This window comes from Protomyctophum bolini (genome assembly GCF_963924005.1).
Source record: "Protomyctophum bolini genome assembly, chromosome: 4".
Lineage (NCBI taxonomy): Eukaryota > Metazoa > Chordata > Actinopteri > Myctophiformes > Myctophidae > Protomyctophum > Protomyctophum bolini.
In genome coordinates, this window is record NC_137865.1 from 15542125 (window position 1) to 15554696 (window position 12572).

The window sequence follows — 12572 nt, forward strand, 5'->3', positions numbered from 1 at the left end:
GAATAGAACAGTGATTCCACACTTTATTAAAATAGTGTGTAAAACACTCTTTACAATAATGCATTACATTATGTAACATTTGAGATGTTAACTTGTAAACATAAAACGTTGTCCTCTATTGACCAACACTTCAACTGCATAAGTGGGCCTCTAATTGTGATTGGTGCCATGTCCCAGCTACTGTATATTGGCAGGACTGAAGTTCCAGAGGTAACATTACAGTGTTTGTGGAGGTGCCATTTAAATGAGAGTTGAATAAAAGCATACCTCCTGGGATTACAATAATCAAATGAGGTGTATGATCTATGTTTATTTGAGAACGCTGACACGTTTCGGCAATAGCCTCCTATAGAGCAGACAAAAACGTTTTTTTAAGACACTTTTTAGTCTGCTCTGAAGGTTACCGCCGAAAAACGTCAGCGAAACAAGATAAATTGCAGCTGAGCCAGTCTTGCATTTTGCCGCTTTTTCTATTTAGTTGGTTTATGAGTTAAGTTATCAGACCATGTATGGCCATTTATTATGGCCATATCGGGTGGTTCTGGAAAGTCCTTGTGCAGTGGTAAACGTCTGCAAACTGAGTTACTTAGTCCAAAAGTGGACTAAGTAATCAAATGGCTGGTGGGGAATTTCATACATGTGAACTAGACATACATGCATGCATGTATGTACAGAGATTCTGTGCATTTATTGTATGTTATAGGCTGCAACTTAAGGGACTTGCTAGAGAATTATTACATTCTAAATAAAGTGATGGGGAAATTTAGATTGCAATTGGAATACATTAACTGGTAAAACTAGTCCAGATCATAATGTGGAAAAGGTGTAAACTGGGCCAATTGTTTTAAGTTATGTCTAGACAGTGAATGAACAATCAGGTTTAGGGGATGTTTGGTTGCATGAGTCTTGTAGATACTAAGGAAATCAACCTTGATAGTGATCAAATACTTTATTTCATCACATACTGTACATGTAGTTTGTCAGTCCCATTAAGAAATGTTGACCATCATGTTTACACACAGCTTGTGAGATGAAGTTTGCACACCAGGTCTTGAGCTCCAAACATTATTTCATAGAGATATAATTATGTATTATCTAATATATATATGAAATAGTTTGGAGCTCAAGACCTGGTGTGTGAACTTCATCTTCTCTCACCTGTAAGTATTTTGGTTCCGCACCCGTAGAATGTTTTGAGAGGTGCGTGCTTCCCTGCTGGATCCTACACACAGCTTGTCACAGAGCTATGCCTGTGGGCTGTGGCTAATTTAAGTAACAAGATGTACTAACATATCTCCATTTTATTGTATATCTTGGCTGACATTCTTCAATCTTGCTCGGCACTAGTGAAGTAGCTGCAGCTGTTTGTAAACAAACACTATAAACCTGTAAACTAGGCATTGTGTGAAATTGATGCAGAGATGCAAGATTGAGTATTATTTCCATAATATTGTAAAAGTGAAATGTATCAAGACTGAGCAACCACGTGGGGCTATTCCTCACCTAAAATCAGTTTGTTGGAACTGTAGTTACTGTACAGCTGGACTAAAGAGATTGTTTCCACACAAGCAACCATTGTTCTTCAAGCACAAGTTTAACTTACAATTGGCTAGGTTGTTGTTAGCCAGGCCAACTTGGCAACTAATGCTGTAACTTCAGTCTGCCCATATAGGTTACTTTACCAAACGGCCTTCTGGGAAAAAAAAGAAACATGACAAATTAAAACTGACAAAAAGTTTACCCTTCAGTTTAACAAGTGAGACCAATAGGATAAATGTTCGCCAAATTTTGTTTGAAGTAAAGAATCATTCTTAAGAGCTATAGCAGTGGTATTGAACAATGTCTATTTTTTTTAAACATACAAGACGATGCAAAACAATTACAGATTTCATAGCTGTAAACTAAATACATTTCAGTCACACTGGCACATGATTCATTTGTAAACCAATACACTTTTTTTTTTTTAAATGAACACTCAACAATATAGTTGGACGGATTTCTTTCATAGCTGCTAGACAGTTACTACCACTCATGACAAGAGCTTTTTACTAAGCAAGCAAGGAAAAAATATAGATATACAGCAGTATAGATAGGTCATAAGCACCTACATACTGTACGTGTTCACAACCATCTCCTTTGCTGGGGAACTGCATGAAATGCAAAACAATTCTGCATCAAACAAACGTTTCACAGAGCTGAAATAATTATGTCTTCAACATTGCTATAAATGTAAATGTCCATTCTATATTTTATGTCTACGCTATAGCTAAAACAGAGGTGGCATTACCATTCATTCATTCACATGAAGGATTCCAAGAGATTTCTTTTAAAACATACTGTCCATGTGCTTAAGCCCAGACTCTGCTCAAGAGGATCTTCTAGAGGTCTAGACCCCAGTTTCCTTCCTCTCTAGCGAGCTGCAGAACTTCTTCTCCAGCCCAGTGCTGGAGTGCGCCCGGGGGCCTAGTTTCGAGCTGGAGACATGAGGGCAGTTCTCGTCGGTTTCTTCATCACAGACGCTGATGTCTGAGGCTGTGGAGGAGCGGCGTTGATCTCTGATGACTCCCTGGTGCTGGGCCATGGCGCTGCGCAGGCAGTTGAGCCACTGCTGTCTGTGATAGACATCGTTGACCTGCAGGGTGTGGGACTGGCCGTGGGACGGATCCACAGAGCTCACACGGAATATGTTCTTAGCTGCAAGAAGAGGGACATGGTGAATGAAAAATTCAGCATGTTGAAAAGCCCAGACTGGTCATAATATCAAGAAACGCTCACGTCAAAGTAGATTGACCAATTATTACAACAAATGGCATACAGTTAAACTTAGTGTTAAAGGCATCACCCTCTGGGAGATATTCTCTGACTTTTGTCGAAGCAGCATGCTAAGCAGAATCAGAGAGCATTAGCAAAACCCCTCGTGGGTATACAAGAACAGCACGTATCAAGACAGTTAATGAGATGAACTTGAATCATGCAAACTTGAATGCATTTTAAAGCTATATCAACATTGAATTCTAGTTTACTTAGAGCCATGCACACTCGAATTCCAGTGCAACATTCAGTTTACACGTTTGAGCAATACGTACGCAATACATCATTGGCATTAATATTTAGCTTGAATCAGCAGACATATTTCCCAAGTATTTGAGCTTATGCCAGACTGTGATCAAAAGGTGGCGGCTGTTGTGGAGGAGGCAAGCTTTGTCAACAGCCGCCGCAGCAGCACTGCCTGACTGCCTGTGATCGATGAAGCAGCTGTAGTAGTGAAGCAGAGAGCCATATTTAAAGGAACGCTCTGTTAAGAGTGTGAGCTCTGATTGGAGTATGAAAACTATGAATGTGTGACGTAATGATCAGCTGAGATGAGAATGAGAATAGGAACTGACTGATAGTTGATTACAGCTTAGGCATGCGACTCACATGTATTATAAACTATCGCTGTGCTTCATTTATCAACTAAAACGCCTTGTTTTGAGTCTGATGTCCATTTAAATTACACGATAATCAGAGCTGACCATCTGACTCTGCAACTGAAAACCTGACCAGACCAACATTATGGACTAATTGGACATCCTGTCCTGGAGTCGCCTGGTCCCTGAGCAAGACACTTGAGGACTGATTATACTTGCCATCTCTACATAAGTGCAAGGTTTCTTGAGCATGTCAACTTGGTGCATTGGTTGGAAAGACAACAGCCAAATGTTCTAATGCAAAGTTATCTTTATTTTCCATGACCACTCTGTTTGCCATGCCTTAGTTGTAATGTTGTGGTTGACACTACAGCCACAAGGAAACAAACATCAGAGTCAGATAAAAGCATGACATGACAGAGGCTCTGGGCTGTATTTTGCGTGTCTTAAGTACCAGGTCTTATTACCTAACTTGTGTAAACTAAAGACCTGGAGGCGTGATCAATGCTCTTTGGCCACTCAGAATAGCCAAATGGCATTGATCACGCCTCCAGGTCTTTAGTTTACTCAAGTTAGGTAATAAGACCTGGCACTTAAGACACGCAAAATACAGCCCTCTGTCTCTCCCTGAATGTGTGTGGGGATAACCTATTTATCCTGTGTGCATACTGCATAGACAGTAGGTGTGTAGTCACCGGCAGAAGCGTAGTGTGCATTGGGCCACTCGGGCACAGGCCCAGTCAATTGAGATCTTGCCCAGTCAAGCTTCTCAAAGACGTGGGCGAAAAACAAAACAAAGCAACACTTGGCAGCCCTCACACTATGCATGCACATTTCTGTTGTAACGAACCACAGCAAGCCACGTTTGTACTCCCAAAGTACTCTTATTTACGTGGCCCTTAATTTACCCTGTCATTTGTTAAAGGTAGAGTCAGTGATTTCACTTAATTCAAATATCACTTATTTTTTTGTTTTGTTGTGATAATCCTCTCTACTATAGAGTGTGCTGACCATATAAGGAGTTCCTCCCTGTCCCCAGTTAACCCCTGGGGGTCAAAAAACCTTAGGTTTCGTTTTTGTTCTCTATCCTGATTGGATGAAAGCTTGTGTCCCGCAAGGCAAAAACGAAACCTAAGGGTTTTTGACTGAAATCACTGACACCCCCTTTAAGTTCATACCATCTACTCTGATCTTGCACTCTGGACAAGAGCCTCCAAAATTGCTCCCCTGTACATTCACTCCGAACAAGCAAGGTTGAACCTGTAGATAATTTCCACTTTGGTATTAAGCCTAAACCACACCAATGGAACGCCATGCAACTCCTTGCAACCAAACGGTTGCGAGTAGTTGCATGGCGAACCCATTTGTGTGGTTTGGGCCATTGAATTGAACCAGTTGTATCACTTGGGTCGACGTGCAACTGTACAGGACATATGACACCACTGGGACGAACGCTAAAACCGTCTCGTCCCGTCTCGACACTTTGGTGTGGTTTGGCTTTACACAAAATTCTCTTTACTTTATCACGGATTAAGGTATATAGACGTATATAGACGTACCTTTATCCCCATTGGTGAACGCTCCTCTGAAGGAACCACCCATGCGTATTTCCCCGTCCTGAAGTTCTTCCAGTGCCAAGTCCCGAATTGGAATGGGTTGCCGATAGACCTGGAAACAACTCCTTTCATTGCGAGTCACTGGTCGTGACAGAACCAAAAGTTCGGAGAACAGGAACACGTGCAGTTTCTAAAATACAACATGAAAACCAAGCGTGAATTTCACATTAACAGAGAGAGGAAAATGTTTACTTGTAGAATACGCTATTCAGCTATTATTGTGTGCGTTTAAGTAATACTGAATGTACCAAGCATAAATAAGACATAGCTTTGTTCACACTGGCCGAAGCTGGAAAAATAAAGCACGCTAAAATGATTTTGAAGCAGCTTTTTTCAGAAAGTGACAAAACTTGCAGCTGTAGTGCTTTTAATTTGTACGAGACAGAAAATAGTCAGCATTTTAAAGTGCGCGCCTGTTCTACCGCTGTGCTCGGTGTGGGAGAGTGAGAGGTGGGTTGGTCAACTTGGTCACACAATGTGCATTGCAACCCATTTAAAGGTCATTTAATTTATAAAAGTATGTTGTTGCTCACTCACACATACACAGTATGATGACTCAGAGCAGAGAGCCTCTCTGCAGTCTCAGAAACCTGCGTGGTGTCGGGCTTGGTGATAAAAAGGTTAATTAAACGAAATGTTAATGAAAGTACATAGATCTTTCACGTCTGTCAATCTACATCTTCTAATTTAAAAACCGTTTTTATGGGTGGGTGTGTGTGTTCAGTCCACCGGCACCGTCCACGGTCAGGGGTGCAGGTCTTTTATTACAGCATATTGATCCGAAACCTCAATCCTAACCTAACCCTAACCGCAAGCACGGGAGCAGCGCATGTCGGACCATCGCTTTTTCGCATCGCAGCGAATGTCCCCCCGCTGCGGATCGGATCGTTGCCCCGTCGGCTAGAATGCTGTCGGAAAAAAGGCCGCCTCCCACGGTCAGCTCCTCAGACCACGCTGTGCTTCGATTGGCTAGAAGCAGCTTCTAAAAGCAGGAACCTAGAACACAGCTTTTAGAAGCTGGTAGAAAAAAGCAAACTAGAAAAAAAGCTAGCTTCCAAGCTTCAAAATGAAGACGCTAGTATGCATAGAGATAACATGGAAGCTAGAAGCTGCTTCTAGCTGGGGCTTAAGAGTGAGATTCTTACTGAGCCACTCTTGTTCCGCAGCTCTCCGTGACATAGAAGACTCTTGCAGTCGTCTATGAGTGGGTCTCTCTGCTTATCGTCTAGGTACTCCAACTTGTCAATATAGTACTGGCACTCCGATTCCCCTTTCCTCAAGTTGATCTCAGTCAGAATTCCCTGGATTATGGTAATCTGAATGGCCACATTATATTTGGTTATTTTATAAAAAAAATGTATCACAATTACAAAAACAAAGCATTAATCATTCTGTTATCCATTGCCATTGAACATCACAATATATGCAATAAGTAACATACAGCTCTTTCCAGATTGGGTACATCCGGGTGATCGGGTGGCGTGTGTCTGAGGATCTCTCGGAGTAGCAGCGGGTATTTAACCAGACGTGAGCGGGGGATGTCCAAGAAGCTCCAGAGGTCCAGTTTCCTGCTGAAGGGTGACTCCAGACAACGCTGCAGGAAGTCCTGGACCCGTTTATCCTGCTTCTTCTGGTCCAGCAGGGCTTTGGCGGCCAGCTGATTGCTGCAGTAGCCTTTGTAAGCATTCAAGCCAGGCAACTGAAAAAGACACAATGTTTTGTTCAGACAGCAGGAAAACCCTCATTTGATTATCAAATAGGGCCTTTAGAAAACACTTTTAAATGCAAATCTGAGCATCCAAAATACTTACCCAGTCTATAACAATCTGTCCGACCGGACCTACTGTTCCATCTAGGCCAGTGCCTTTGGTGAGCTTCATCAATAGTTCTGCAGAGACAAAACCATCTAATTAGAAGAACAAACATTGTATTTGTCACTGAACACAGGTTAAAAAAAATAGAATACTGTGAATAAATCACCATTTACTACTCAGTTTTTGCAGAGCATGAATGTTTTAATCTGAATTGCCACATTAAGAAATTAGGATAACATCAAATAAATCAAAATATGGTACTTAACAGAAATGTCAATCTTCAATACTTGGTTGGGAATCCCTTTGCCTTCATCACTGCCTCGATACGCCGTGGCATTGAGGCAATCAGCAAACCTTTCCATGATATTCAAATCTTTTGGAAAGGTGCTGTACCTCCATCATACACAGTCAGATACACATGTATTCCAGTGCAATAAATAACTTTTATACTGGTCCAAAATTATATTTGTCCTTACATTTATTATAGCTATATGCATGAACACCTGGCATGGCTGAGATGAAAATAGCACTCTTGAATTCTCTGTTTAAAAATATCGTATCTGCTGTCAAGAACAAACGTACTCAAGTAACTTTCATTGTCTCCACCAGGCCGAAGGCATGGGGAGGGAGTATGTTTTGCACTCAGTCCGTCCATGCGTGTGTCCGTCCATTCGTCTGTTACCAGCTAATCTCCGGCACCGTTAACCCAGTCGATGCCAAATTTTACACACACACACACACACACACACACACTCCCTGGATGCCAACAATGAATCTCTGCCCCCACAAAAAGCCTCAAATCATGAATGGAGCGTGCAATTTACATGAAATCTTTCACAGACTTTCCTAACTAGGCTGAGGAATATATCCCACTTTTTTCACATTGGCCTGTTATAGCGCCACCAGGAGGCCACAACCTGACCTGCCCTGGTGGAGACCTGTGCCCCGAGGGGCACTTTTTCTAGTTCGTTTTTGTTTTGTTTTTAGTGGTTGGTTTGAGCAGTGTTTCAAATTCATCTCCATTTACTTCATCACAGAGGTCACTCAGGCCATAGAACTTGCTCATGTGCACTTTGGAAGAGTTGGTAGGTACTAGGCAGTAGGCAGTGGCACTATAGAATATATATAGTACCAGCCACCCACCAGTGACAAGTCAACAGCTGGAATGCACCCACCTGTTTATGGTAGGGATCGTACCATCAAAAGTAACCACTTAAGTCCTATAGACGTTGTCATACAGCAAACCGTGAATGACATGATGCAACGGGTTGTGACCTTGTAGATACAGTATGCTATTTTGCCTCTACGCAAGGGGACCGTGACTAGACCTGGATTGTGGCGAGTTTTTTTTTTTCTCCCCGCTCCCCTCATGAGCAGAACTGGAGCAGACCCGACGCTGATTGAGGCGACAACGCCTGCGTCACTCGCTCCCCATCTGAAAAGGACCTTTAGCCAGTTTAAATTGGTTAAATGACTGGATGCCCTCCCTACATAAGACCTAGAAATTAAATGAACAGCAAACTGGTTTAACAGTGACTCCCAAGTGCGAGTGGTAATGGCTTACCCTCGTGCAAAGGGATGTACGCATCCAGGTCCCCGAAGATATGAGTCAGTTCCTCCTCAGTCAAAATAGAAAGCTTCAACATGGGATCATGATATGCCTAAATTCACACAAAACACCAGTGAGAGAGTTAATTATTAAAGCACCAAGACAAGTAAAAAATAAAAAAAAATCTGTATGATCATTAAAATAATATTAAGCACCTTTCGTGCGAGCTGGAGGTCTTCAATGAGATCCTGCTCTCCCCTGTAAAGCTCGTGAATGGCCTGGAGAGAATGCACGAAAGCGTCAATCACAGCATGAATCAGGAATGCGCTCTGTATTTTTTAATTTTTAATGATTTTAAATGATTACCTCTTGTCTCTTGATCTCTTTTAGGGAGAATGTGTTCTTCTGATGGATGTCCATCGTCTCAGACCACAGTGTGCTATTTCTTCGTTTGGTGGGGGTGGGGCCTGCTGCCTTGCTGCTTGGTTTGAGACACAGTCCTGGTGACTTATCACCGCGCTGCGCCATTGACTAAGGGACATAATTAAAAGGTGCCATTATGATCACACACAAAAGGAAGACATTGCATTAGTTTATGCCGGCATTATGGGCATTATTAAGGGCCGGATCATACAGGATAGATTTTGTTTTCAGTCCTCTCTGTTCACACCAATGTTCATTTAAGGGTTGGAACAGGCAATCTGTGTATGCCTACGGCAAGCCTAGAGAACGAAATTACCGTCCTAAAGCGAAGTTAAAAGAAATTACAACTCAAAGCGAAATAGGTGCTGCAAGCTGTTATGTTTTGTAGACTGCACAAATGGCAGAGCACCACAGCGCATCCTGCAAAACACTGGCCTAACAGACACTATAGAAAAGTTGTGTACCTGAATGGTCTGTCCAAACCGCCGAACTGCCCCATTCTTTGAGGGGGAGATCAGGTTGGCCAATGAAGACACTCTGGACAGTGGTCGTCCACGCTTGTGGTTAGGTTCCTGGAAGTAGAGAAAACAAACCCGTTTGAAACCCACTCATTGTACTGAGGACACAGACTCAGTTCATGCCCATTCATTCACCCATTACTTTTAATCTCTCTCTCTCAGATGGGTTGGATTGACACTCACCTTGAGGTCAAAGCCGGACAGACTGACTGTGTCATCATCCTTCTCCTTCCGTTTTCTTTTCTGCAGAGAAGTGACGATGCACATTACTTTCACAAGTCCAATAAGCCGAACAGATGTTGTCTAAAATTAATGAGCGCTATCATTATGTCTCAAAGACCCAAAGCGATAATAATTAAATGCAAATAAAATAAATAAAATATTTCCAGTCAGTGAGACATGAATCATGGCCCATTCAGCCTTATTAGAACAACCACAATCTAATTGTCAAGCAATACAGATACAGAAATTGATTAGTATGAAAGAGGTGGATCCTATAAGTCTTACACAGTGGCAATCAATGTTAACTCACTAGACTGAAGTCCCATGGTGTTCCTGGAGTCAGGAAAGTGAACGAGCTTCCTCTCTGCAGTGGGGGCCTACAGGAAAGGACAGAAGTTGAGGGAATTAAATAATCAATTGTTGTAGATTATGAATTCTTTGTTTTCATATATCAAACAGCCTCCCTTTTCCCTCATTTTTAATAGCAGGGTACATGGAAACATTTCCACCATATAGGGTGTGGTTGTAATAACGATGACGTAATTATTAACCTTCAGATCATAACATTTAAAATTAGAGAAACGGAAAGAGGTTGTTATGGATGATGAACATCTGAGTGACGCATGCATGAAGAATGGGTAAACAAAAAGTTACAGTGGCAAAACAAAGCGGTTGCACATAGTAACAGGGTAGTCTGCTTAGGAAAGTCAGTTCATGGAGGGCAGGCCGATATTATCAGCTATGGACACTTCCACTAAAGTCTCAGCAGGTCACGTCGCATGCAGCTTGTAGATCTGCTCTTTTCGGTGTGCGACAGACACCAGTGCTCAAAGGGATGATTCATACTCTTATTTTAACGCTGCAGTGCCAAAATGATTTCGGCTCGTCAGAAATTTTCAGTAGCACCGAAGAGACGACTTTAGGACGGAACCCCCCCCCCCCGAACCTCAAATGACGTCACATTGTAGCCGAACCGACTTTTATTCGGCTCTAAAATATGAGTATGAATCGGCCCTTAGTCAGGCACTTTTAAGCCATAACCACACCAAAGGGTGACCATGCAACTCCTTGGGTCCAAACGGTTGCAAGGAGTTAATGCTAAACCGTCTCGACCCTTTGGTGTGGTTTGGGTCATTGAATTCCATGCGTTGAATCACTAGGGACAACGCACGTCATCGTGCAACAGGACATATGATATCACAGGTCTAATTGTTTTGATGAATTGAACATGGTGGACCCTCTTGTAAACGTGTAAAAGTGTAATGCTTAATTGGGTCGTCCACTCACAGTCTTTGTACCGAGTTTGTGCTTGAAATGTACTGTAATTCTGCAAACTGTTAATAAATATTTCAATCAATCAAAAAAACACAGCAGGCGTAGGGACAACGCTAAAACTGTCTCGACCTGGTTAGGGCTTTACACTGTACTCCCACTGTCAATGTAAATCAATTAATCATTATTAAATTGCAATTGCAAACATTTTCAAAATATTCACTTTCCCACGGTATGTTTTTAAAATGCATTTCAATAAAATTGTTTATGTTGAAAGTTTCACATTAGGTGAGCAACCCGACAAACCTTAATGGTTTGTTTGTCTTGGGCGACTCCAGCACAATTCGTACAACATTGTGTTCACTCACTGTCCAATAAGGCTGTGATATCATATTCTTCCCATTTCTTATTCTTATTTTGCAATGCAGCTTATGGATATTTTCCCGTGTCCTGTGACTACTGTCATCTGACCAGTTTCCTGTGCTTCTCCCTCTATTCTTCTTATCAGTGCAAAACATTGGGAGCTAAATACCCACTTCAGCACCTGAAAACTTGTGATAGGACAACAAAGTTGAAAAATAATTTTAAAAAATATATTATTTATAACGCACTTTACATATGAAACAAAGCTCAAAGTGCTATAAAGCAGAAAATGAAAATGAAGGGACAATTAAAAACAATTAATACATTCACCTAAGCTAAAAGGTTAAAAAGCACACAGGGCATTTAAAAGGTCCAAGGTTGAAATTGAAGAGTAAGCAGAATAAGCATGAAACCGAGCCATGCCCTGTACCCGAATTTATAACATAATTAAATAATATCCCTCTAGTCTAACAAGTAACAACTGACTGGACAGCTAATGTAATGTAGCATCATTGCTAGCAGGGGGCATCATAGGCTAGCTAGCCCTGGCCGCAGGGAAGTATTTATTGTATTTATTTCAATACCGCGGAAGCAACAAAGTAATAACGCAATACAATTTCACGACGGACCATCAAAACAAGGAGCAACTTTGGAATTCAGTGTGATAATATTATTTACTTTTTGGAGTTCTTTCGTCTTGTTGTCTGTGGGGGTGATGACGGAGGCTGCACTGCCGCACTGATAACACTGCTAATGGACGCCGTCCTCGAGGACATTCTGCGAAGGCTCTGCCTTTTGTTGTTACTAGCAGTATGTTGTGTACCGTCCTCCGTCCCGTCCATTTTAACGACGCTTCCTACTAGACGTGATGACAAGCAGCGATAGTAGCGAAATAAAAGTAGTAGAAACGTACATGAAACCGGTCAGACATTTGATTTATGGCGAATACTACGTATGAGAGAACCGATGACAACAACAGCAAGCAACAACAGATACACACAATGACGGTGACGGCGGAAGTTTGAATATGGCGGATTCTTGAAAGGGGGCCAATCAGGACAAGGCTCTGGGCACTTGTTGCTTGGATACCATACGGTGGGAGGAGCGAGGATGGAGCTTGTCAAAAACAACAGATCTACAAGCTAACAAGTCGCCGCAATGCGACGCATTATTAGATTGTAGATCTGGGTTTATTTCCCCCCCTTTTTTTCTCTTCTTCTTCTTCTCCCCCCCCAGCCGATCTCAAGCAGCTCTGACCTACTGGCCTGGGTCACACAGTATAGTACTCTAGTCTAAGGTCACAGTCTGGTCACTGGTGGGTGGGGTTGTAATTTGTAAACCGAGATATAACTTATGAATGGTTTAGGCTACTTTGTTAATAAAGT

The 12572-nt window shown here is 42.0% G+C and overlaps 1 protein-coding gene across 2 annotated transcripts; it reads right to left on the reverse strand.

The window, feature by feature from the left end:
• Nucleotides 1-121: 121 nt before the first annotated feature.
• LOC308314411 (neuroepithelial cell-transforming gene 1 protein-like) lies at nucleotides 122-12176 on the reverse strand. 2 transcript variants are annotated; one of them, XM_080762043.1, is made up of 13 exons: nucleotides 11866-12176; nucleotides 9863-9929; nucleotides 9514-9573; nucleotides 9277-9384; nucleotides 8756-8920; nucleotides 8605-8667; nucleotides 8405-8501; nucleotides 6838-6914; nucleotides 6468-6725; nucleotides 6172-6342; nucleotides 4970-5156; nucleotides 2338-2694; nucleotides 122-2147 (listed from the first exon to the last, which is right to left on the reverse strand). In XM_080762043.1, the coding sequence occupies exons 1-12, from the start codon at nucleotides 12027-12029 to the stop codon at nucleotides 2387-2389; spliced, it is 1725 nt and encodes a 574-aa protein (XP_080618169.1). In that variant the 5' UTR covers nucleotides 12030-12176; the 3' UTR covers nucleotides 122-2147; nucleotides 2338-2386. The 2 variants fall into 2 exon arrangements, with proteins under 2 accessions (XP_080618169.1, XP_080618168.1); XM_080762042.1 differs by having other exon boundaries at nucleotides 122-2694.
• Nucleotides 12177-12572: the final 396 nt, after the last annotated feature.